The sequence below is a fragment of the Tribolium castaneum genome, chromosome 10, assembly GCF_031307605.1.
Source record: "Tribolium castaneum strain GA2 chromosome 10, icTriCast1.1, whole genome shotgun sequence".
Taxonomy (NCBI): domain Eukaryota; kingdom Metazoa; phylum Arthropoda; class Insecta; order Coleoptera; family Tenebrionidae; genus Tribolium; species Tribolium castaneum.
The window spans coordinates 2526584-2550845 of NC_087403.1; the positions used below are offsets into that span (position 1 = coordinate 2526584).

General features: G+C 35.8%; 3 protein-coding genes across 6 annotated transcripts; 1 reads left to right on the forward strand and 2 right to left on the reverse strand.

Annotated features, from left to right (window-relative positions):
* Positions 1–200: 200 nt before the first annotated feature.
* LOC657932 (serine-arginine protein 55) lies at positions 201–4545 on the forward strand. 2 transcript variants are annotated; one of them, XM_008202306.3, is made up of 9 exons: positions 201–359; positions 738–860; positions 912–982; positions 1033–1134; positions 1247–1276; positions 1446–1515; positions 2751–2824; positions 3253–3441; positions 3498–4545. In XM_008202306.3, exons 2-9 carry the CDS (start codon positions 738–740, stop codon positions 3769–3771), a joined length of 933 nt encoding a protein of 310 aa, XP_008200528.1. In that variant the 5' UTR covers positions 201–359; the 3' UTR covers positions 3772–4545. The 2 variants fall into 2 exon arrangements, with proteins under 2 accessions (XP_008200528.1, XP_001812208.1); XM_001812156.4 differs by lacking the exon at positions 1247–1276.
* Positions 4546–4755: 210 nt separating this feature from the next.
* Snx17 (Sorting nexin 17) lies at positions 4756–7194 on the reverse strand. Of its 2 annotated transcripts, XM_008202305.3 has the most exons (7): positions 7101–7194; positions 6949–7047; positions 6708–6900; positions 6310–6661; positions 5895–6264; positions 5564–5848; positions 4756–5514 (listed from the first exon to the last, which is right to left on the reverse strand). In XM_008202305.3, the coding sequence occupies exons 2-7, from the start codon at positions 7006–7008 to the stop codon at positions 5374–5376; spliced, it is 1401 nt and encodes a 466-aa protein (XP_008200527.1). In that variant the 5' UTR covers positions 7009–7047; positions 7101–7194; the 3' UTR covers positions 4756–5373. The 2 variants fall into 2 exon arrangements, with proteins under 2 accessions (XP_008200527.1, XP_969378.2); XM_964285.5 differs by having other exon boundaries at positions 6949–7176.
* Positions 7195–7635: 441 nt separating this feature from the next.
* On the reverse strand, positions 7636–21095 carry LOC103314950 (uncharacterized protein). Of its 2 annotated transcripts, none has more exons than XM_008202304.3 (6): positions 20989–21095; positions 17156–17445; positions 12069–12312; positions 11405–11523; positions 9685–9907; positions 7636–9424 (listed from the first exon to the last, which is right to left on the reverse strand). In XM_008202304.3, the coding sequence occupies exons 2-6, from the start codon at positions 17443–17445 to the stop codon at positions 9398–9400; spliced, it is 903 nt and encodes a 300-aa protein (XP_008200526.1). In that variant the 5' UTR covers positions 20989–21095; the 3' UTR covers positions 7636–9397. The 2 variants fall into 2 exon arrangements, with proteins under 2 accessions (XP_008200526.1, XP_008200525.1); XM_008202303.3 differs by having other exon boundaries at positions 20749–21065.
* Between the last annotated feature and the right edge of the window lie 3167 nt (positions 21096–24262).

The following is a 24262-nucleotide window of genomic DNA, read 5'->3' on the forward strand; positions in this document are numbered from 1 at the left end:
ATAAGCCCGCATATAAGCCGAATTTGCTTTTCCCCGAATCTGAATTTCATATTTTGGTAATTGCGCGCGCACTCGTTTAATCTTGGACCCAGTGCTTGTTCTAAACTTTAAAACTGAATATTTACGAATTTTGCACATAAAAACCACACTTTCGTGCTTGAAATAACTTATATAATTCAACTGTATCCGTTTTTTGTCACTTTATGTATAACTTTGTTTCGGAAGTTATGTTTTTTGGAAATGAGGCGTAGTTGAAGCGCAGCAGGCATTGGCCATTGTCGAGCACCGCCATCACTTTAGTTGTGTCGTGTTGGTAGTTTATTTTCTTCGTTATTGCTACAAATTCTCATCGAAAAAAGGTGAGTTTTGGTAAAATCAGTAGTTTTTACAAGTATATTGATCACAACATAGAAATCTGCGGCTATTTTTATGTACTTCACGATATTTTTGGCGCAATAAGTCAACGGTAAACGGCGTGTTTTCGCGAAGCGATCAATTATTTTATTATCACCGTAATAAGTGGTTACTTACAAACTTGAGGCAGTAATTTGTAATACCAAACGAATGATTATTGTATAAGTACGTCCTTGGTACAATTTTTATTTTTTTCGTTAATTTTCAAAAATGGTGGAAGGGGCAGGGTGGCCGTTTGAACTTTCACCCTCAAGTAGCACCAAGAGCATGTTTGTTTCGTTCACGTTTTCGCTTTTTTGGTCAACTCATCAATCAATTTACAGATGGGTACCCGCGTTTTTGTTGGCGGTCTCACATACAGGGTGAGAGAGCGGGACATCGAGAAGTTTTTTAGAAAGTATGGACGCATTAAGGAAGTTGCGATGAAGAATGGCTTTGCGTTTGTGGTGAGTTCTCGGTTTAACCGGCTTTTCCACTTTCTAATTTCATTTTCACAGGAATTTGACGACTATAGAGACGCAGATGATGCTGTCTATGAGTTGAATGGCAAGGAGCTGCTTGGAGAGCGGTACGTTGTTGCTTTGGTTTATTAGGGAAATACTGACGAATTGTTTCCAGAGTTTCTGTGGAAAGGGCTCGCGGTACTCCGAGAGGATGTGACCAGTGGCGCGGTAGCGGTGGCCGTGGATACGGCCCCCCGAGAGGGCGCAGTCGCGATAAGTAAGTTTGTTTTGAAATTGTTTGGCCTTTTGGAGATGAAAAGTAATGTTCTAAATTTTCGAAATTAAATCTATGGTGTTGCTGAATTCTGATACACGTATCTTTTTTATAGCCGTGAACCTGACATGCGGTCACATGATAGGTAAATATTGATTTTGTCTTACGTAAATTTAATTATTTGAATGATGATAAACATCTTTCGGGTCTGATTATAGTCTGAAGTCAACTTTCCCAAATTACTGAGAAAAAAATATACATAATAAATGTTTTCATGTTAGGATTAGAAACTGAAGTTGGTGTTTTGTTTAAAGGTATGGTCCACCGACTAGGACAGAGTATCGACTGATTGTGGAGAATTTGTCAAGCCGAGTGAGCTGGCAGGTAACTTGTTTTAACATTTGCTATAAAAAGAGAATTTCAATGCATGTTGAATTGAAAATTATTTTGGTGAGGGTCCTTAAATCCTTATTAGATTCCTATCATTTGAAACCATGAGGGTTGGCATAAACCAAGTAGAGGCCAGTGATCGAAAGAGGGTAACTCGTCTACTATGGTTTATTTCCATGACGGTTGCGTTTCCATCTCTGGGGCAAAGCGGTTGAGAGAACGGCCAGTGTAACCACATATTGAGCAAATCCGTGCGAGATGTATCCCTTTCCGTCTACAATCTCCTATTTGCGATGATGGTAGATGATGAAATATGTTCCAAAATGAAGGCAAACATTTCATCTGTCAAGATCAAACGAGTTATTCCATTATGACTGCGAGAGCGTCTCCCGAAGACTCTCAAATTTCAAAAACAAAATGATTTAAATAGAACCTTTCCACTCCTATCCACTTTTTGTATTTTCTTTTTGAAGTATTTTCAGTTTTCAAACAAAACCCTTATTACGTATGTCATATGAATATGTAAAATAAAGTACTTTTTTGTAAAGAGCACCCATTCCCTTGGAGTGTGAGGTATCTCTAGGCTCAATCAATGCTCAATCAATGTGGTAAACCCATGTGATCGAGTGGCAGTCATGTGTATTTCCGCCGTTCCATTGGTACTGTTCTGGTTTCTCGTGCACAAATGCCTCAGGTAATGCCCTAGCATGACGCGCAGTTATGTGATTCACACTTGGTTACATTTTGTCTGGTATGTTTGTATGCACCGTGTGTTTGTTGTTATTTTTTAAATGTTACGCAATTTGCTAAAGTATATGTTACGCCAATTTCCCACCACAGGACGGACAACGCTACCGCTTCCCTTTTAGGTGCCAACAAATCCACCTTGGACGGCCACAACCAGGACAAAATTTTGCGGTCTATTATTTAAAACCACATTTTATCTTGCTCTTATTGGTGTTGATTGAGGTTTTCCTTTTGTGATTTATACACCTCACCGCTCATACACAAAAATCACAAAAAGGACGTGTGTATGTGTGCTAGTTATCGTATTTTTAAGCTGACAAAATGTAACAAAGTATTAAAAAACCGACTCACTTAGATTTACAATAAAAATTTCTATTTTTAAGTTTCGGATTTTACCTTTCTCGAAGTCAGGTAATTTTTTCTTTACAAAATTACAGTCTTGTTTACATATGTTTAATAAAGTTCATTTTCTTCTGTGGTAGGACCTTAAAGATTACATGCGGCAGGCTGGAGAAGTCACGTATGCAGATGCTCATAAGCAACGAAGGAACGAAGGGTAAGTACAGTAATTGTATTTTTTTCGTTTCTACGTTTTGAGCAAATGATACTTCCTTCTTAAATATTTTCATTATCTGAGTTGATTGAACTTTATTTAATGTTTTTAGCACTGTTTTCAAACTTAAGTAATCATTGTTAAATTATTTGTATTATACTTATTGTCTACTTGCGTTTTAATTTTTTTAAATAACACTACATTACTAATTAAGTCAACTTTCGACTTTATCGGTTTTTTGAGTTTGTAATTTTGTCGTTCGTGTTACAAAAAGGGAAGTCATGTGCATTTTCGGCTGTTAACATGATGCTTAACCATCTTTCGGGGCTGAGTCCAAGTGAATGATACCTTTTCACTACTGATAAGTTTGGAAGTAAAAAAGTTACGGCTTGGGTCAGGGTCGGGTGTACATTTTGACTTATTAATTGCAGAGTCGTTGAGTTTGCTTCCTATTCTGATATGAAGAATGCCATTGATAAGTTGGACGATACTGAGTTGAATGGTCGCCGAATTCGTCTGGTTGAAGACAGACGTCGCGGCAGTAGAAGATCAAGGTCGTCTAGTAGTCGGAGCCGTTCTCGCTCCAGGTCTCCACGGCGCCGTTCTCGTTCCAGGTCTAGGTAAAGTACTGATGGCCAGTTGGTTTGTTTTATCTAACCGGTGTTTAAATCAATAGAAGTCGTTCACATCGTTCAAGCCGTTCAAAATCTAGGGATCGTTCAAAGAGTAAATCAGCCGCACATTCAAAATCGCGTTCTCGTTCTAAGTCAAAGGAGGCGTCAAAGTCCAGATCGCGTTCGAGGTCTCACAGTAAGAGATCTAAGTCTAGGTCGTGTTCAAAAGAGAACGGGGCTAAGAATAGGTCCCGTTCGAGGTCAATGAGTAAGGAAGGAAGTAAATCTAGGAGTCAGTCGCCAACCAAAGAAAATTCGCCTGAAAAACATGATTAATACATAGTTGTTTTTTAAGTAAGTCATTTGCCCGAATTGTGACGCGGCAAAACTGATCGTAGGACTATAGCTAACTAGTTTTAAGATATTATTTTGATAATAATTGTCTCAGTCTTTGCCGTTAAGTTGATTTAGCATGGACCAGAGGTTTTGCTAATAGAAGGCTGGTTTTGGGTCCAGTTAGTCAGCATATTCTATAATTACCGAAATCAGCTGATGTAAACATACTGTTTGCATATAAATGTCTGATGTGTTTTGTAATATAAAAAGAAATGTTCAAAATGTAACCTAACTGACTTATAATAACCTTATTTTTAGTAGGAACTTGGCTGTAGAAATATGTCTGAAACAATCTTACGGTATACATGTTACAAAATCTTTTTGAAGTGTGACGTTATTAGGCCTAAGGGACACACTCTTGGTAATACATTTGTGACATATATATCAATTTAATTGCATACCTACCGTGTAGAATTTTTTACATTTATTTTTTTATAGAATTTCTTTGTGGTTTTAGTGATTTACTTTAAGTCAAATTACGTTACATCCTAAAACACTACATCACATGGATAACGTAGGGTAAACGTTAGAGACTCGTCCAGTATATTTTTTTATGTTGTAACTTTGTGATGTAGTGTTTGTCTAATGTTGACATTTGGATTGTTAATTTTTCGTCTTTATTTTTTTTAGTTTTGTTTCCTTGTTAAGTGTCAACACATTTATATATACATATATAACTGTAATCCGTAATTTAATAAATAGAATTTAACTTCAGTAGACAAACTGTTTTAATGTTTAACCTTCACCTCCATCAAATTACTACCTACTAGAGTTCTTCTTGTGGAAGAATGTTTTTATTTTTTCGAAAGAGAGTTGTTTGCGTTAAGGGCAGCTCAGCGTATTTACATGACAGTACCTTGTGTGGATAGAAACACCGAATAGCCTGAGGGGCGGTTTGTAGGCAGAGTTGAAAGAAAAACAGGCTGTGTATAAAGTCTTTATTTAAAATTTAAATGTAAAATATACATACACACACAGATCATTGTTAAAATACATTTCAGATGTATATAAAAAAATTACCGCTTGGACGATGAAAACTCTACAGGAATGTAAAGTTTCGTTTTCCGCTTAACAAAAGAATAACATACATTATATAAGATCTATATATGTTACATATAAAAAATATATAAAATTAGATACATAAGTAATATGTATACAGTTAAAAAAATGCATATTTTAAATATACAGATAATCGGTCAGGTACTAAAAACAAATAGGGAATATAAAATTTGAGCATTTTGTCAGAATTCCGCGATTTAGATTTGTTTGATAAAGAATTAGTCGTGATACATGTTCACCTGTTAATATATAAAATATGAATATATTGCTGCTTTAGTAAAATATGTTTGTTTATTATTTCTAAGTTTGGCACATAAAATGGACTGTATGAGGTCAATTTCTCCCTCACAATGTATGATTTTGGTAATTTAGTTATTGTAAATGGCATAATTCTTTTGGACATCATTGGAAAATAGCACCTTAAAAAAACCCACGTTGTAACAACATTCATTTACCAAAGCAAAACAATCTTAATTCGTCAATCTATAAATCATCGTCGCCTATTCCTTCAAATGCGTGATTTTCAATAAATTCTTTCCCTGTCTTAAATGATACACTAGAAAATTTCTCTTGGAGTTTCTTAATTGAAAACGACTCTTGGTATTTTTGAGCAGAACCGTCCTCCTGCAAAACAAACATTAATACAGCAAAATTGAGGCACCAAATTACCCACTCTTGAGTTTGAATTGACATCATCTAACGAGATTAGGTGGCAAGACCCATCCCTCTTCATGTACGACCAATTCCCCTTATTCATCGGGGGCTGTTTCTTCTGAACGCCGTTCTTCTTCATTAGCAACTCGTCAACTAACGACTGGAGACACACAGACATCAAAATCGCCTGCTCGCTTGACACAGTGATCCACTGCAGCTTGTCCTTAGACATCAAATACTCAAAAGAGAGCTCCAGGCCGGAACTCGCGTTCGTGTGACTATTTGCTGCCATATCTTGCTTATTCTGAAACCCACGCTTGCAAAAGAAAAAAACACACGGGAAAAATTACATGTGTTGCTGTGATCCGCCAACATCTCATTCTGGTGACTTTGAAACTCCCTTCCTTAACGAACTGCCCAGTGCCAAGTAATCGCATACTCAGTTCTTGATCACCTATCGCAATAAGGACTTTGGTTTGAGGCTTTGGAAAATCACAGTAGCATGGCATGAATTGCATAAAACCGTAGTATTTCAACGTTCGCGCTAGCTCGATGTATTCCCGCTTGGCTAATCTCGACTGGAGATTCGACAGTTGCGACTTCATGTCTCTGGTGCAACATATCCACCCTTTTTCTACATCACTAACTACTTGGACGTATAGAAGATTCAGCGCAACAGGATCCGTCATGAGCTCTTGATCGTAGTTGCAGTCCCAGTAGCTGGAATTTCTCGTTATCAAGTGCCAACAAACCGACCGTAAATACCTCTTCCTTATCACAATTTTATTTGAATCTCGGACAGTCTTGTGAGTCATGTAGGGCGACTCGAAGCTGAGGAGCTTCCTCAAAACGACCACGTCGCCGTTGTTGTCTTTCTTGATGAGATACAAAGAAAAGTATTGCAAGTACTGCAGGGGGAGATTAATTTGCTTAAATACTTTTATGAGTACTTGCTCAGTACGATCAAATGTGGACACAGTGAGAGGAATTTGATAATTATTACTAGTATACACGTCTAAATTAACTTCTTGTCGCTTTTCGCACGTCGTCTCTTGCTGGGCCGAAAGCAGAAATCCTACCAGGAGTTCAGAAGAAACCAGCTTCGGATCTTGCCCCACTTAAACCGCCTGTTATAATTTCAGCAAACTAATTTGGAGAGTCACCTGTCTGGATGTACTTTTCCAGCAGTGCACGTCTATCCTCTAATTGACCCCCTGTTAATGGCAGCAGTTTTTTTGGAGGGAATGGTGGAAGATTATCGTTACCGAACTCTTTCTTTAATTGCTCGTGTAAATTATGCAATTGCTTGTAACGCACAGTACAGTGAAAAATGCCGTTGATGTGGATATTGTAACCCTGAAACTGCAACATTACTAATTCGGACCGAATTTCCTGTAAACATACGATGTAGGTTGACCCATTTCCTTCGTTTAATTCTTGAGTGTCAGGAATTGAAAAATGCATTTTTACTAAATTAGGCACAACGTAACAAAACACACAAAACTATAAATTAAAAACATAACAAACAAATACTATAAACTAGACAAAATCATTACAAATATACACGATTTTTCTTCGTTTACTAAAATTGACGGTCCACCATAACCTGACAGCTGACGTTACTTGACGTCTTGCTCTACCAACCCGACCTCACTGCACTAAAAACCCCAGCGTTTTCAAATCTAGTTCTGGTTCGCCAAAAACATGTTTTTACAAGAGAGCTTCATTTATTACACTTTTTTTGCACAAAATAAAGAAATATTAACATTTAGTTGAAAGGAATATCCATATACCTCCTCTTCTTTTTCACAAACTTGACCTTTCTCCAATTATTTCAACGTAAATTAATTTTTTTTATTTAATCTTTCTTAAAGAATGAGCATATTTGGGTGAAAATCTATGTATTTAAAAAAAATGGTATGTTTTTATCCAAATTTCGTTTGCGGTCGGGGCTTGATGGATACTTAAGGCGGGCGTAGCCCACGGATTATAAAATAAGTTGGTTTGATAACAAAGTTGACAAGAAACTTAGCGGCGGAAATTTGGAAGTTTGGGTAATTTAAGTAGGATTATGAGGGAAAAAAACGCAAGTTTGATGCTTGCTAATATAATTTATTCTGCTTATAGATACGTATAGTTACATACAAATATTACATATAAAATAATTTGCTACTATTATGGGTGGTAATGAATTGATATTCAGACCCCACACAAGGTGTTTGCTAGTATTGTCAGTATTTCTTACATCACAGAATACATAATGGATTGAGAGTTAGATATGATTGGAGACAAAAGGGCATTACAGCATAATACAGATACAAACATGCACTGATGACAATGTTCAAAATGCTGCTATTAAAAATACATACACCTACTTACAATTAGTTAAAGAGGGCATTTATGTTGGCAAAACGTTGGCCCTTGGTTTTTCCAACATAAAAACGTCTTTCTGTTTGAATTTAGTTTGATTTAATTTTTTTTGGATGAAATTGACGAAAATTTATTGTCACTGCAGATCAGCCCGACTAATTCTAAACATTTAAATTGCACTTTAAATAATTAGAAGTAGTTTAAATAGACGTATCAGAATATTTTGGAATTCGAAAAATAAAACTTTGTTATTGTCGAATTCATCACATTATTTTAATTAAACATTCCGTCAAGTGCCAATTCAATACTTATTCTTACGTGAAAATTTACACTTGGATTTATTGGTGAATCGAAATTTCTTGACCGGTGTGTTTGTACTTGGCTTCAATTAATATAATTGATGTAAATTTTGACGTAAGTAGACGCGGTGATAAACTATTGCATAACTTTACCTGTGCAGATGCTGCATTCTTAAACTACGGGTCTAGTTAATTCTAATATATTAGGGAAGACTTGGTATATGTATATATCAACATTAATACTGAAAGTGCTATTAGGCCTTAATTTGAAATACTTGGCTGCCATTTTGATGTTTTTATGATACCTGTAATTGCAAATCATTAGATATGTCGTACCAGTGATATTCTTCGTTATTTGATTGTTTCCAAAAGAATTTCTGTGATATGTGCCTTTCCGGTTGTAACTACTGTTGATATATGACCGCGATATGGCTTAGTCATATGCATCATTACCGAACCGTTCCTTCTTCCTGGTTGGGTGTTTCAAGATTGTGCCAACAATGCCTACTGTTTCTAACAATTTTTGTTGTTTTTTTAATATAAAAAGCATTATTATAGTATCTGACGTGACAGTGTTATAAATCACCTCATATTTTTCATCCCCAACATGTGAATATCTTTAAATAACGGGCTCATAACGTAACTCATTTGAATCAGGATAACCGAACATCGTTGATGAAAAATATCAGGCCAACATCGTGATAATAAATGGTACTAATTACAAATGTCATGGCGTTTACAAGCAAGAGGATGCAAGAATGATAAAAACAATCGTAATATTATGGCGTGATTGAATTATGGATCATACCAGCCTCACATGATCGCATAATAATAATAGAAAAATAAATGAGTTTTTCTTGTACGAAGATTTTTATCAAAATAGCATCCAAAATTCCTGGCCTTGTCGAAAAATTTATTTAAAAATCAGTCCACATCCTAAAAGACTATAAAACATTTATATCTTAAAGTTCAACAATAAGTTTTTCGCATTATTTTACAGATCTCTCCATAGTCTTAATTTTTACACCTAGTTTCTAATAAACCTTTCTAGATATTTTGTATACGATTATGTGTAATAGCACGTCAAAGTTCAATCTCAAATATAAAGCATACAAGCTGTATGGAGTATATGATGGATAAAACATTAAATCAATATGGACTTTCCGACGACCACTAACGCACTTTTACAGCATCAATCCGTCAAAATCGTCCTGAAAAACACAACTACTTGTAATTCAAGCAAGACATCCTCCTTGAGATTCAGCAATTAATTAAAAAAGCGCCGACATCGCGATTTATTTCCATACTTAATACCCCGGCGGCGACGTCAACAACGTCATTTTAATTAAAACTGACTTGCACTGGCTAATTAAGTCCAATAATGACATAACGTGATAAACTTAATTGAATTACCTAAACACACCCTTTTATGCTGGAAGATAGGAAATGTCGACTCATTTCGTATACTTACGACGTTAAATGAACTGGTGTCAAAGAGTGAAGAGCTCTGGGCTCTAGGCCTATCTCTCGAATAGCCATAATCTTGGATAAAACGTGTGTCATCAGGGTCTTGGCGGGATGATGGGGCCAACAAATCTGGGAAAGCTAAAATTCCACCGCGACCCATATAGCTATCGCGCTGCTGATCCTCCCTTCCGTCAATGTCATAATTGTAGTTAATATCACGATAGTTTCTGTTAACAAAATTCTGTTAGCCAAACCCAGCACACATTCATTCATTAAACACCAAGCACAAAACACAAAATGCATTGTTTTCAGTTGAACGACCCAACTTTACTCTACCACCTATCGCATCATCACAAAAGCACGATATTCCGCAAAGATAAATCCGATAAATCAACGCCTGCACCCTGAACCCGAATCCTGACAAATTTTAAAATCGAGACAAATCAAGGACTGAGAGATGGCAACTTCTTCTAGTTAGTTATACAGTTGAAAATAAGTAGTGACAGTCTGAACTAATCTACTAATCAGTGTTTTAATTGTGTAAATTATCCTGTCTGAGTGTTTCTCCTCGTAAAATCCGTTAACCGCCTCTGAAGTATGAATCTAATCGAATTAAAAAGCCGCAGTAAATTAGAAAGCGTCTGGGTTGCGATCTTATCGATCCATCTAATAACTAAGATGAGTACAAGTTTCTCTCACATAATTAATTTAACCCAATCCTGTTTATTAATTTACAGAGATTACGTTTATTTCCAGGAGAAGCTATAATCGTGTTAAAATATTTAGGAGGAAACCAGGAAATGGCGAATTACGTTCGAGTTTCCCCTTTAGCTCAAACGAGTTTTTCAAAACACTTTAAATGCTAATCGACTTAATAAAAGAAAAGATATGATTGTAATTTATGAGGCGACACGCACTTGTCTATGGAACATTGCAAGGCAACAAGTGAGACAAAAACGGCAGTTTCGTGTTTTCATATTACTTTGTCTGCAATCATCTTTCACTCGAAAATGTGATTTTTCTCCCATCAAACGCAGACGCCGCCGGATTTTCGGTGATATATTATTTTGCGTATAAACAATGTCTAAATTTGGACTAAATTGGACGGGATAAAAATGTCTGCTACGAGGGTAACTCATAAATTGGGTCCTTGTCTCGCGTGCTTATGTATTCAGACCGTATTATGACTTCAACAATAACTGAAATACTTCTGGTAATTTAATTAAAAGATAATAATTAAATCTGACGCAAGAGCGGCGGAATTCAGGAGATTGACTGGCGTGTAATAAATTTATATAAGATTAGTGGGAGCGTTTGTAAAGTCGACACGTAAACAATTAATTCTACAATGGACGTAATGAGGGCTGAAGGGTTAGTTTTATTACCGCGGAATTCTCGATCCCCCTGTTTCACTTTTATTTCCTAGCCGATAAGTTAGTTTGCGTTAGAGTTTTGAAGAGAGTTCGCCTTTGAGGTGAACCGAGATCGGGAGGCTATTATTGAAATATTAAATTTACTGCTAGCCCATATTTCAGGATCATTCGTCTTTAAACCTCAAAAGAACATTTTAAGTTGGGACTTAAAGATGATATTTTCGTGTCTTTTCACTGGAAATCTTTGAAGCGCGCAGGGATAAACAGGATCGTTCAAAGCGCGAAAAATGAATATTTCGATTTAGCTATTTAAATAATCCCTACAATCACTACATAAATTCTCAAACTTACGCTTGATTCCTGTGAGCTCCACTTCCTGCCAACTCCTTCAGAGCTGCCGCACGAGCTGCTGCTTCTTCCGCCATCCTCTGTTCCTGCAGTTCTCGGGCGCGTTCCGTTCTAATTAGCTCCTGCAACAATAAACTAAATGCCCGAGATCCGCTCCGCGTTATTTTGCCGCAGGTATTACATTAAATTCTTTAGTTTCATCGAGCGAAACCGCTGCCTGAAAATTCTATCATTTTAACGCTATTTTCAGCCGCGACGGTCATTGAATTTTGATGAAAAGCATTTGCATGCAATGTATGCAACGTTCTGTCGCATTAAGATCAAATAATTTCATTAATATGGCGGCTCAGAATAATAGACAATATGGATTATCGACAGTTGAGCAACCATTTTAGGGAGCACCACTCGGAATTAATATCTCTATTAACGACAAAATTTTTAAAATCACACATTTCAGAATTTATGAATAAAAGGACGTAAAACCGATACATCAGTAACTATCGAGTAACTAATAGATTTCGATTGTAAAATTTTGGTGGAAGGATAATAAGGCGGTTAGCGTTCATGAACCTGTGTCGGGCGAAATTAGTACAACATCTGCGTCGTTAAAATTTGATTGGGGTGAGAAGAGTGTGGATGGGCGCGTGAGAGAATCAGCAGAACTCACCTTCAGATGCTGGAAACTTCCGCTTTGTGGAGTAAGGCCTAGGGAAGGTAGATGACCTCCCCCTGACAACCTGAATGCTGTTATCCGTCTTCTTGGTTCTGTTTGCCGCTGAACCGTTCCGTACATCTTGGCTACCTCCTCAAAGGCTCTGGTTCTTTCGGCCAAATCTTGGATACGCAGCAGTGGGGCCTTGTGAACCACGCGTCCATAAATTGGCCGCCCTCTGTGTCGGCCCATTCGCATCCTGCACCGAAAATCAATGATGCAAATCGCGAACCTTTATTAAAACCCATTAAGCGTTTTATCTAGCGAACGAGCGGTTATTCACCTCTTCTAATCGACAGGGTGTCACAAGTTTTTATCCAGCGCTTGGGAAAGCAATACATTAGGAGGTTCGAAAAATTCATCAAATGTAGGTCGGAATGAGTGATTACATGGCTTCCATGTAACCACTAACGAAATAACATTAAAGTGTCGTTCTTTAAAATCAATAAACAGGACATTATAAGATTGCGACATCGTTTATATCGCTCTGCCATCCGTTCTAATTAAATCGCGCTCTCGGTAAAAATGTGTCTCCTTTAACGACCACGATGCGCTCCTTTTATTTTTTCTCAATTACCTCCGCAAAGACCCGCTTTATCCTTTGACTTATAAAGCAAGCTGAAGAAATTTGAATTAGTCCCGATTATCCCATTATTCGAGAAGAGATAAAAGCCTCATTAATAGAGTGGATGTGTCAGTGTGCCGCTAAATAATGGTGATCAATGTAAACTCCAATTACAATAAGTAACTTTAAACCTGGGAGCAGCATCCGGAAGTTAAGCTTCCTAAAACTGATAGGGTATTGAGTGGTCACGGATAGTTAATATCCGGTTCATCTTAAGATCTATATTTCCTCTGACAGATTGTATCAGTTAGTTCGAAAGTAGAGTATGTAAAGGGAAGAGCGAAAAACGAGTAGGTTCCATCGATCTGTTATTGGATCGTTCTACAAAACCGGAATCAAACCAGTTTATATCGCATAGAAGCGAGGATACGGATATGACACGTACTTACTCCGAAATTTATTCGGACGCAGCTATGCGTCAAAAAGCTCAAACGTATTTGTTCGTTTGTGGAGTTATTCCAAACTTGCGTTGCTAAAAATAGTTGCGAACATTGTGTCAAATGAGCAGCCGAAGTTGCTAATATATAACTTGCGCGGTAACTTGTTGAATAACTATTGAAATAACTCCCCGTCGAATATTACATCTATAACTTCCACAAGTTCCAACTTTAGAATGAATTATAATAAATTTGAGAAACACTCAGGTATAAGCGGACCGGGGACCATAAATTTCGGAAATGACTTATGGTGACTAAACAATATCCCGATCTAGACTAGATAAATAAATTGATTTGCTGCGAATTCGTGTTGCTCGAAAATGGATTGCTCTATTTTGCCGCTTTTAAATAACCAATTTGCGATTTAATATATGCAAATTTGCAGTTTTTATTCCGCACTTCATCACGACTATCTTGTACTCACGCTTGATGTATGGTAGCAATTTTGAAGGAATTTGTTTCATAATGTTGTTTCCAATTTTTACGATGAAATTGTTCGATAAAACTGCCCGACGTTACAAATATCCACAATTTATCTGTGGAAAATAATAATAATTGTTGAACACAGCGATTTATTTTTGCATGTTGGAAGCGCGGAAACGTATGGTTTCCTTTTAATACAGCTTCACATTATTGCTTTTTATTAATTTAAATATTGCGCCAACAATACGTTATTTTTAATGACGTATACCTAATTTTAGGACGCACAATAGAAGAATAACAAAATGTTATTTGGCTGTATTTAAAGAAAATATTTTCTTGGTTTCAAGTACAAATGAAAAGAATTTTTCCATTTATTCAAATCCAGTCAGCGTTCAATGTTTACACAAAATTCACGTTTTACAGATATCTGAAATGTTTAATAAGACTGTTTATTTTAAACATATGAGTATTAAAATTATTTTATAAAGTCTTGTTCTAGATACGTGTGCAAAAATGGTGGATGCGCCGGGATATTAAATATTGTTAGGTGCAAATAGTTAATTGTTTTATTTTTAATTTTAGGATCCACAATAGAAAAATAACAAAATGTTATTTGGCTGTATTTAAAGAAAATATTTTCTTGGTTTCAAGTACAAATGAAAAGAATTTTCCCATTTATTCAAATCCAGTCAGCGTTCAATGTTTACACAAAATTCACGTTTTACAGATATCTGAAATGTTTAATAAGACTGTTTATTTTAAACATATGAGTATTAAAATTATTTTATAAAGTCTTGTTTGATACGTGTGCAAAAATGGTGGAGGCGCCGGGATATTAAATATTGTTAGGTACAAATAATTAATTGTTTTATTTTTAATTTTAGGATCCACAATAGAAAAATAACAAAATGTTATTTGGCTGTATTTAAAGAAAATATTTTCTTGGTTTCAAGTACAAATGAAAAGAATTTTTCCATTTATTCAAATCCAGTCAGCGTTCAATGTTTACACAAAATTCACGTTTTGCAGATATCTGAAATGTTTAATAAGACTGTTTATTTTAAACATATGAGTATTAAAATTATTTTATAAAGTCTTGTTCGATACGTGTGCAAAAATGGTGGAGGCGCCGGGATATTAAATCTTGTTAGGTACAAATAATTAATTGTTTTATTTTTAATTTTAGGATCCACAATAGAAGAATAACAAAATGTTATTTGGCTGTATTTAAAGAAAATATTTTCTTGGTTTCAAGTACAAATGAAAAGAAGTTTTCCATTTATTCAAATCCAGTCAGCGTTCAATGTTTACACAAAATTCACGTTTTACAGATATCTGAAATGTTTAATAAGACTGTTTATTTTAAACATATGAGTATTAAAATTATTTTATAAAGTCTTGTTCTAGATACGTGTGCAAAAATGGTGGAGGCGCCGGGATATTAAATATTGTTAGGCTCAAATAATTAATTGTTTTATTTTTAATTTTAGGATTCACAATAGAAGAATAACAAAATGTGATTTGGCTGTATTTAAAGAAAATATTTTCTTGGTTTCAAGTACAAATGAAAAGAATTTTTCCATTTATTCAAATCCAGTCAGCGTTCAATGTTTACACAAAATTCACGTTTTGCAGATATCTGAAATGTTTAATAAGACTGCTTATTTTAAATAAAATCCCTTTAAAAGCAGAAACACATTTCAACACTAAACCTTTAAGGTACAACGATTGGCGCTTTGGAAGATCGTTATAACAGCGAGTGTAGTTATGCCAAAGAAAAAAGTAAAGAAATTCTGATAAACATCTATTCTTTTAAACAGTTCCCGAATATAAACTTAATTTAGGGCCAAAAAGTAATTACATTTTTAATAAAGATTTTATTAACGTTTGTTTACAAATACATTAAAGCACATTTTAAATATAAACGCATTTTTAATTTTAAATGGACTGTCAAGTGCTGAAAACAAATACTATCTTTTGCTTAATTACTTTTGTTATTTGCTTTGTTCTGCACTCGTGCTATTATTTATGAAAATACTTTAACTTGATTTATGCATTCACATTACCGCCGACTTTATTTGACTTTTTCTTGTTATTTATTTAATAGAATCTTTCTTTCCTTCGTAAGCTGCTGCATTGCAGGTGCAGCGAGTCACGAGCTTCCAGTATGTCGCTGGAGTAAGATGAATTAAACTCGCAATAGACAAAAATAAAGAAAAATGACAAACGGCATTTTGTAAAATTATTCAAATTGGCAATGCGTGGAGTTAGAGCGTTATCTAAGCTAATGGAAAACGCAAACAAGTCCACACAAAATGTCTAAATGAGTGAAGTCTGCTCAGATAACACCCTTTGTAATTTAAACTTTCTGTATAAAAATTAACTGTTTCTTTGTTTTTCGGCCGTGTTCTTGTGTTAAGTGCTTTAATAATCCTGACAATTTTATCCGGTTTAGATTTTCATTTCGAACCGCATTTCACGTTTTATAGATACTCGTAATTATTGGTATTATTAGCATCAATCGAGCCGACGCAAAATCAAAAATGCTTATTGGTGCCGTAAATAGGTCACTCAGGTCAACGATATTTTTACGTTTTATCGTAAAACGTAGTGATTTAAACAGATTATTAGCGGTTTCATCCATTAATCTGTTTTACGCGAAAAATACCATTTTTGTGTGAGAGATTATCGGTTTTAATATTTTACTACACACATCTACGTGATCTTTTTGGAATGAATTTGCGTCAATTCATAATTATTTTTTGCTGTAGTGTAGTTACAGTTAGGGCCACCTTCGATTAAACTAATTGGTTAATTTGAGTTTAACATCAAATAGCGTGGGATGTGTGTTTGTTTACCAAGATAAATATAATCGGCTATTAATACGTAGTGTAGCACCATAATTATGGACTAATATTTTTTAAAATCTTCACAATTTCAATTTATCATTGGGACACAAGGGAAGGTGTCTAAGAACACTTTGTCAGAACCATGAACTGGTCTATTTATGATTTATTTTGAGCTGGCTGCAAAGTATTTTCAACTCGTTGCTCTCAGCAACTTGTTGCAAATTCGTTAAAAGGTCGCTACTTGTAGCAGTGCACTGTGGCAAAGAATTACGCTTTAATGTTTTATATTTCTAATCTGGATGATGTTACTGGCGGACAAAGGAGATTGTGTGAAACTAGGTTCTTGTTATTTATATAAATGGACTTAAATATAACACCAGTTTTCCGCCGTTTAACTTTGAGGATAGTTGTTTTTCACTTCTCTCCGAATAGTTTTTGGAAAAATATTAAAAATCAAGAATAAAATGTGGGTGTTGACTAGTGTGATTAAATAAATTATGATCTGCAGGAATTTGGGGAATCGTAATCAATTATCGATTGCGTTGTTGGTCCCAGTGAGTTGTAAAGCCGTAAAGGGCGAGATGAAAGGAAAAAGTGGAATAAGTTGAATCTAGTCGTAAAATCGCGTATAAACCTGTTGTAATGGTAAGTGGCAGAAACCGTGAAAGTAATAAAGTATAGGCTTTTATTAGGGTTGTATTCACTTACCCCCCCATGCTCCTGGAAGTAGCGTAATAAGGTTCCCAAACGTTATCGGAAAAGGGGTCTCTATACATGGGTATTTCATTGGTAATCTCAGCGGCTCTCGACTGACGTTTAGAAAACCTCCACATCGCCATCAGCTCCTCGCAGCTGGGCTCCGCTCCCGCCCCATTTTTGCCCGAGACAACTTCGCTTGATCCTCTGTATTCTTTGGTTCTAGGCAGCGCGAACGCCGCTGTGCTTCCAAACCAGACCCACCAAATAAATACGCTCGTCGCTAATGAACTTATGTGCATCTGAAATAACCGAAGTGATAACGCCGACATCAAACATTCGCATACCGCATTCACATTAAATCCATTAACTAGGATGCTCTACGGGATTAGCCAAAGAGGTTCGAACGCCAGCCAACACACGCGCGTTATGCGCGATTTGCCTTGTAAACATACAACTCCGAAAACAATTTACAAATTACTTCATAACTGTACTGCTACAAACAATAAACGGGGAAACACGCACAGCTCGCACATGCTACACCAACTTAAACAAACTTGCGCTAGACCAAACGGTCCACGAACTATGTCGTCTACGGTGAGCTACAGGTCAAACCACAGGCCCCAAGTACTGACAAATTGATCTAAACGTTCGTTTTCAAAAAGCTATTATTTAAAGCTCCAATTTCTCCGCAAGCTGTTGTCTCAAAGGAGCGTATTTGTTTATTCAACTTGCAATAATGTATGCATTTCGTCTAAATCTTTCATAGAAGAAGAATATAAAATGCTTCCTCCGCACGGTTTGTTTTCTATAATAAAATTGCTTTGTCTGTGACCGTTTCAGACAATTTTTTATTTGCGAAAGTTTTTATGTAAAAAGTGTTTACAAAGTTTTAAGTACTTTATGAACTTTAGATAGGGTCTGTTTTCACTTTATTGAGTTTATTGCATCTTAAAATGTAAATAGTAGTTAAGTACCGTTAATAAAACGTTATCTACCGTTGTGAACAAGGCATATTTAAAAATCGGTTATGATTTTTGCCCCCGCAATTCGAAAATAATTAAAATAATGTAATTGTGGAGATTAGCGGAGGTAGCTCCCTGGAATGTCTCTGGGCCGGCTATTGGATTTTCAAGACTCTTAAGCATTCGAATGTAATTTGAGAGAGTCGGGATTGTTGGGAGTAACACAATTTTGCGTGAAGTGACAAAATCTGGAAAACAACTTTTATAATAATTTGTTTAAGTTGCCAAAAATTGCGGAATTAATTTGAAGACAAACTAACAGCTGGTGCGCTTTGATAATGAAAGTTTATGAGGCAAAGTTTGCCTTGTGGGGAGGTTAATGGTTCAAGTAGAAAAAACAATGTCGATTTGGCTTTGATGTTGTAAATACAGTAAATGCTTATAATAAATCTAGCGGAAAAGAATTCCCGTCTTATAGAATTAAATATTAATCAAGATTAAATCCTTTGACAGCTGAGCGTGGGAGGCCCGTGTTTTTTCTTGTAAAAATAGAAAACTGCAAGGAGCCGATATTGGTTTTAAATGTCTGGAGAGTTAAATTTGGTAATGAAATATTGCCGAAGTTGTTATAGAAGGAACGAGTTTTTCTGTCAACCCTATGCTCGGCTATAATAGAAGTTCAGTGACGTGTGTTCCAGGAAGTTTTAGATCCTTTCGTATTTCGTTTGCTGTTCATATTTTGAGCAATCGATCTCCGTGAAATGAGTCTATTGAAGTTGCCATAAAGTGGATGGCCATAACGTTTCTGCTAGTTCTAGCAAAAGTAATTATCTTTGTTATACCAGGTTTCTGGTATAACCGCAAACACTGTTCGAGAATTTGTAGACGGGTCGAAATTTTTGTTTATTAATTAATCTCACGCACCAGCTGCTCTTATTTGGCCTGTCGTGTTTAATTTTCCTTGAATTCTGGTTCTCTGTTATTTTTTATTTGGTCTCGTAACTTCATAGCAGCTGCTCAAACTGATTGGGTTTTCCACGAAGCTATGATTGATTGCGTTTGCACAGACACATACATGCTAGATTATCGGATTTAAAAGGTCATACTTTTTAATAACCCTCAGCCGTGAAAAAGAAAACAACAACCAATAACTGTGATTTAAAATTTTTATTGTTGCGATAATAATAATTTATTTTTAATTCATTCAGATATTTCCCGATATTTACCGAGAAAAATATTATTTAAACACCCTCGCACATCTCGAGCAGCGACCTGGTTGTATTGTTGCTTATACAAACATGTACAATAATCGATTTTCAACCTCTAAGCACAATCTCCAATCAATTTGTTACTGGCAAGTAGAAATTTTCATCTTTGATAAATTTCTTTCAATACTGCATACCAGAGTACGTAATATCACACTTTTAAAATCTACCTCTAGCGTCAAATTGAGGCTCGTTGACGTGAAGGTATAGACGCAAGATTTTTCACGATGACAGCTTTTATAATGATACAAATACGCTTTCAAACTTCACAGGAACTAGCAGATTAGTTCCAGACGTGAATATCAAATCTGACCCAAAAAATTTCTATGCGTTCGCTATTTACCACTTTTAAATAATTTCCTATTTACCAGAAAATCTTCCAACTTGCACACGTACCAATCAAGAATATACGTTTTTGCGCCCTAGTGAGATGAACTCGTCACAATTTTTGTTGACATTATTGTAAAGTAAACATAGGAAATTATGTAAAGTGCAGTCAGATGAAACCTTATCAACTTGAATTTCAATAGCAATTTTTTAAGTCGTAGTACGTCGAATACTAAACCCATACAATTTCAAGCACGTTTTAGATTTTCTTTTATTTCCAGTTTCTTTATAAATAAGTTTCAGACAGGACTTGTAATTTTATTATTAAAAAATAAATAAGAAAGTCAATATGTTGTTTCTAAATAAATTGGAAATTTTTAAGCAAGGCCCTGCCGTAATCTTTTTTTAACAAGGAATCTTGTTTTTGTTATGCTTTGCCTCCTGTCTTATTTTTTGTGAAATGCAGATACAAAGACTTAAGGTCTTGAAACAAAACATTTTTAAGAGTTCATTATTTGGTGTATTACTTGGTCCCGATAAACAAAGTGTAGTTTTAAACATACGTACAGTTATGAATTATTATTTTTTATTATTAAATTGTATAACACACCCTGGTAAAATTTATTTTATAAAGTCTAGTTCGACATACGAGTGCAAAAATGGTGGAGGCGCCGGGATATTAAGTACTGTTAAGTACAAATCGTTAATTGTTTTATTTGTTTTCATGTTACCATTAACATCAAAAGTGGCAAAAATAAATTTTGTAACCGTGTTAAAAAATTAAGCGAAAATTGGTTGATGGCGAAAAATGAAATTAAAATTGTTTTAGCGGTTAAAAAAAAAGGGGACATTTTTATCGCTTAAGCTTGTAATCAACTAATTGTGAAAGTGGAGATAGAATGAATGAAGTAATCGAATTTTTTGTCACATCGTGTTGAACATGCGGTCAACAAAGCTGAAAAGAGACAAAGAATTTAAAAATAGTGAAAGTGGCGGGATGCGTAAAAAATGCAACAATCAGGCAAGTTAATAAAAAAATTGCAATTACCTTGTAACGTTGTGCCCCTCGAGTGCGGTGCTATGGTGCAGTGCGTTGTATTATCTTACAAACTACTGTGCGAGTTAACAAGTGCAATAGTGAAAACAAGTCATTTCGTAATTATTGAAAATTTTGTTAAAAATCTGTCATTTTCCGTGTCAGATAGTGGCGTGTGAAGTCGTGTGAGTGCCGTTGCTTTTATCAGGTGCAGGTGTGCGATGCCATTCTCTGGTCAGTGCGAATACGTACACAGTGATATGTTCTAGTCGCAAGTTACGACTGCATGTCAGGCAGGATGGCGCAAGACTAACATGGAACGGGCACGGGGTTGCGCTGGCAGGGCAGCTGCTCCTGGGCAAATGTTCCGCGCTCTCTTTTCCTCGCCGTCTCTCTCGCCGCCGCCCCCAAACTTCCTCGCCCCCACGCCTAGCTGCCGCTGCCAAAAGCCCTCCGGAGGCTCCGGTCTTCGCCACCATCTCCTCTACATCCTCCGCCGGTGCAAACACACCCCACCTCTGGGCCACCACACGTGCGACGCTCATTTGCGAGCACTACGCCGTAAATACTTCCCCAAATTAAAAGGATCACGGGAATTCGGCAAACACCTCTTAGCTTAATCTGACGAGCTTTTCGCTGCCTCACACAGCCAAAATCCAGTTATTTACACCTGGACCAAAACACGCGCAAAAAATAACACATCCTCAGACGTATGCGCAAACTTTTAAACTTGCACTACGCTCCAGAACTATTTCTAACGACCGCTTTTTATAACTTACCATACAAACAAAACTTCGGCGATACCAATTCCAAAACGTCTACCGCAAAAGATATTGAAAAAGTTAATTTGAAAATGATCGTTTTTCGATTTTTCGAGCTATGAGTGAAAGTACCTATCAAAAAAAGCACGACAGTATGGAATTGTAAAAAATATTGTTGAAATTTAGCATGATTTTACTGTGTAAATTAATTGTATAAATTGCGAAAAATGGTGGATGCGCCGGGAGAATGAATACTGTTTTGTTGGCTTGAGACATCTTAATATTAACTTGATTAGATATGTTGTGGGAACAATATCTGCCGTTTGTGGCGTTTTTTGCCGGCTTGGTTTTATTACATCGCATGACGTTACCGTCGAATATCTTCCTTCATCGGCGAAGAACTGTAATATAGCGGTTGGGTTTTTGTTATGGATGTTATATATAGACATATGTGGGTTAAATTTTTGCTCGCTTAATTTGCGATTTGTCACTGGGGGATTTTGTGTATGGAATTGAAGCATCTGCAACAGGTTACGAAGCATATGTTTTCGAAACTAATGTTGATCCGGAGCTTTAGGCCCCACGTTCAAAGAACAGGATGGGATTGTGAAAGAGCATAATCATTAAATATATATGGAGTGTAGTTGAGCAACGTAAAAAAGCGAGCGGCTTAGTACTAAGCCGAGTTTTAGTAAGATTTAAGCTTAGATGTTTTCCTGTCTGCAAAATTTAAGCAGTAGACAGAAATAATTAGAATACCTCGAATATTCGCGGGTAAACAACCATAAACAATTAGAGAAACTGTCAAATTTATGCTGTGGGATTACACAATAGGGTTACATTTTACTTTTTTAACTTCTTAAAACTTCCCTTCTAGAATTTCAAGATCTTAATTATTTCATAAATAAAGCACTGTCACGTTCGTGTGCGAGCTAAAATAGGGATTAAAATGAATATTGTTAAGCTGACGGAGGTTAGGCTTATTTTGAACGAAGAGAGGATTTTTTGTCGCCTTTTTATATATTTATTGGTAACCAGTTTTACAATTTTTTTCCTCATATATCGTTGATGATATCCTAGTTGTTCCATTAAAATGATTTACGGGCAATGTAATTGAGAAATGCCTGATACATTGCTAATTAAAATTATACGCGAATGCCCCAACAACACGGCGCTGAACAATAAAGGGGCGTATTATAGGAGAAGTTTCTTCCCAAACACATTCCCAAATAGATTAAGATTAAGTGGCAGAGAAAATTTATAATTACCAGTCAGTAAATAAGGCAGTGATAAAGACAATAACTGCAGGTTATAATGTTTCCAACGCAAAACAACTGCTTTCCAACTTGGAAGCAGCAATCGGTCAAAGAAAACTTTTTACGTCTTTTATTTGATTGATAGCAGTTAATAATCAGCATCAAATTACTTTTATCCAAAACCGCCGACGTATTACGTGTTTTTGTCTACACATTAATCACTGTAATTCTATTGAGGTACTGACTGCAAATTTGTTTCTGGTTTGTTTAGAGTAATTTAGTTGTGATCAATTTTTCACCATGGTATCCCTAAAGTTCAATTTTCTTGAACGAAATCATGCCACATTATATAATTTTTGTGTGATGTTGCATAAAATAGTTTGTAATTAAAAGCGATTTGTTGTATTTTCGCAAAAATAATCGACAGAGTTTGTTCCGTCGGAGGTTGCTTCAAATAAGTGATTTAGAGCTGTCACATCTCTTAAATTTACCAGAAGGAACGGGAGAAGTTTGTGATTTAGTTTTGATGTGTTCGGTTGACGTGGTTAATGAAACAAAATTTTCTGTAATTGATTTATCAAATGTTGGTATTTTTTTCATTAATTTTAATTTGGCTGCATAAAGCGTTTGACGCTGCTGTTCAGTTATGACTGCAGCAAATGCACCAGAACAAACAAGCGGTTTTCTGAGCTTCCACGTTTCTCGTCATTCAAATTCGGGAAGTTTTAATGTATATAAAATTTAATATCACAGTTGGGACCGGCTACAAGTAATGTTTTGTTGTTGATTGTTAAAGTTGCGAGCACTATTATTATTGAATTGATTTTTTGGGAAACTTCAACTTAACGTTTTGTTGAATGAGTTGTTGAATGTTGTGCAAGAGAAATATTTCTCAGGAGGTACAACATCCTCGTGATTGTGATTATTCATAAATTGAGCGTTTTAGCTGGGTTGAAATTAAGGATTTAGGAGCAGGATTTCCGACACTTTGTGACGCTGTTATCACAGTAAAGATAATTACGAGGAATATATAGCTTAATAGTCGACGAAGTGTTTATGTGGGCAAAATTGCACTATTTGTCAAAACTGCATCCCATTACAGAGTTACGGGAGATAATGAATAATGTCAAATCGGTGATACTTTTAATTACAAATATAATTAATCTCGTAAATTGGCTCACACTTTCGAGACTTAATTTTTCATTAAATGGTGCGTGGGCCCTACATTTACGCGCTTGAAAGCTGCATAATGTAAGTAAATGAAAAGTACTACTAAATGCTTGTCAGCATCTGTCACTGTTTGAACTTTACTTGCCACCAGTAAGCCAAGACAATGCGTTTATTCCTGACATTCAACTTGCATAAATTTCCTATTGTGTTTTCTTTTTTAGTGTTGTTTATCACATCAAATTTAATAATGAAGTTGAATGTAATCAGCGAACTGTTGTGTGCGATGTTATTTTTCATAAACAGAGCGTGCATAAAATGTTAAAAACGGGGATGTGACCG

What these genes read in the sequence shown, in the direction of transcription:
- LOC657932 (XM_008202306.3), top strand. Translation starts at nt 738, where the DNA reads ATGGGTACCCGCGTTTTTGTTGGCGGTCTCACATACAGGGTGAGAGAG. An exon ending in GACATGCGGTCACATGATAG is followed by an intron (nt 1,277 to 1,445) that starts GTAAATATTGAT and finishes TTTTGTTTAAAG; the next exon opens with GTATGGTCCACCGACTAGGA. An exon ending in AAGCAACGAAGGAACGAAGG is followed by an intron (nt 2,825 to 3,252) that starts GTAAGTACAGTA and finishes TATTAATTGCAG; the next exon opens with AGTCGTTGAGTTTGCTTCCT.
- Snx17 (XM_008202305.3), bottom strand. Translation starts at nt 7,008, where the DNA reads ATGCATTTTTCAATTCCTGACACTCAAGAATTAAACGAAGGAAATGGG. An exon ending in GAAATGGGTCAACCTACATC is followed by an intron (nt 6,901 to 6,948) that starts GTATGTTTACAG and finishes TTGCAGTTTCAG; the next exon opens with GGTTACAATATCCACATCAA. An exon ending in ATGTCAATTCAAACTCAAGA is followed by an intron (nt 5,515 to 5,563) that starts GTGGGTAATTTG and finishes TTTGTTTTGCAG; the next exon opens with GAGGACGGTTCTGCTCAAAA.
- LOC103314950 (XM_008202304.3), bottom strand. Translation starts at nt 17,445, where the DNA reads ATGCACATAAGTTCATTAGCGACGAGCGTATTTATTTGGTGGGTCTGG. An exon ending in ACTTCCAGGAGCATGGGGGG is followed by an intron (nt 12,313 to 17,155) that starts GTAAGTGAATAC and finishes TTTTCGGTGCAG; the next exon opens with GATGCGAATGGGCCGACACA. An exon ending in GGAGCTCACAGGAATCAAGC is followed by an intron (nt 9,908 to 11,404) that starts GTAAGTTTGAGA and finishes TTTTGTTAACAG; the next exon opens with AAACTATCGTGATATTAACT.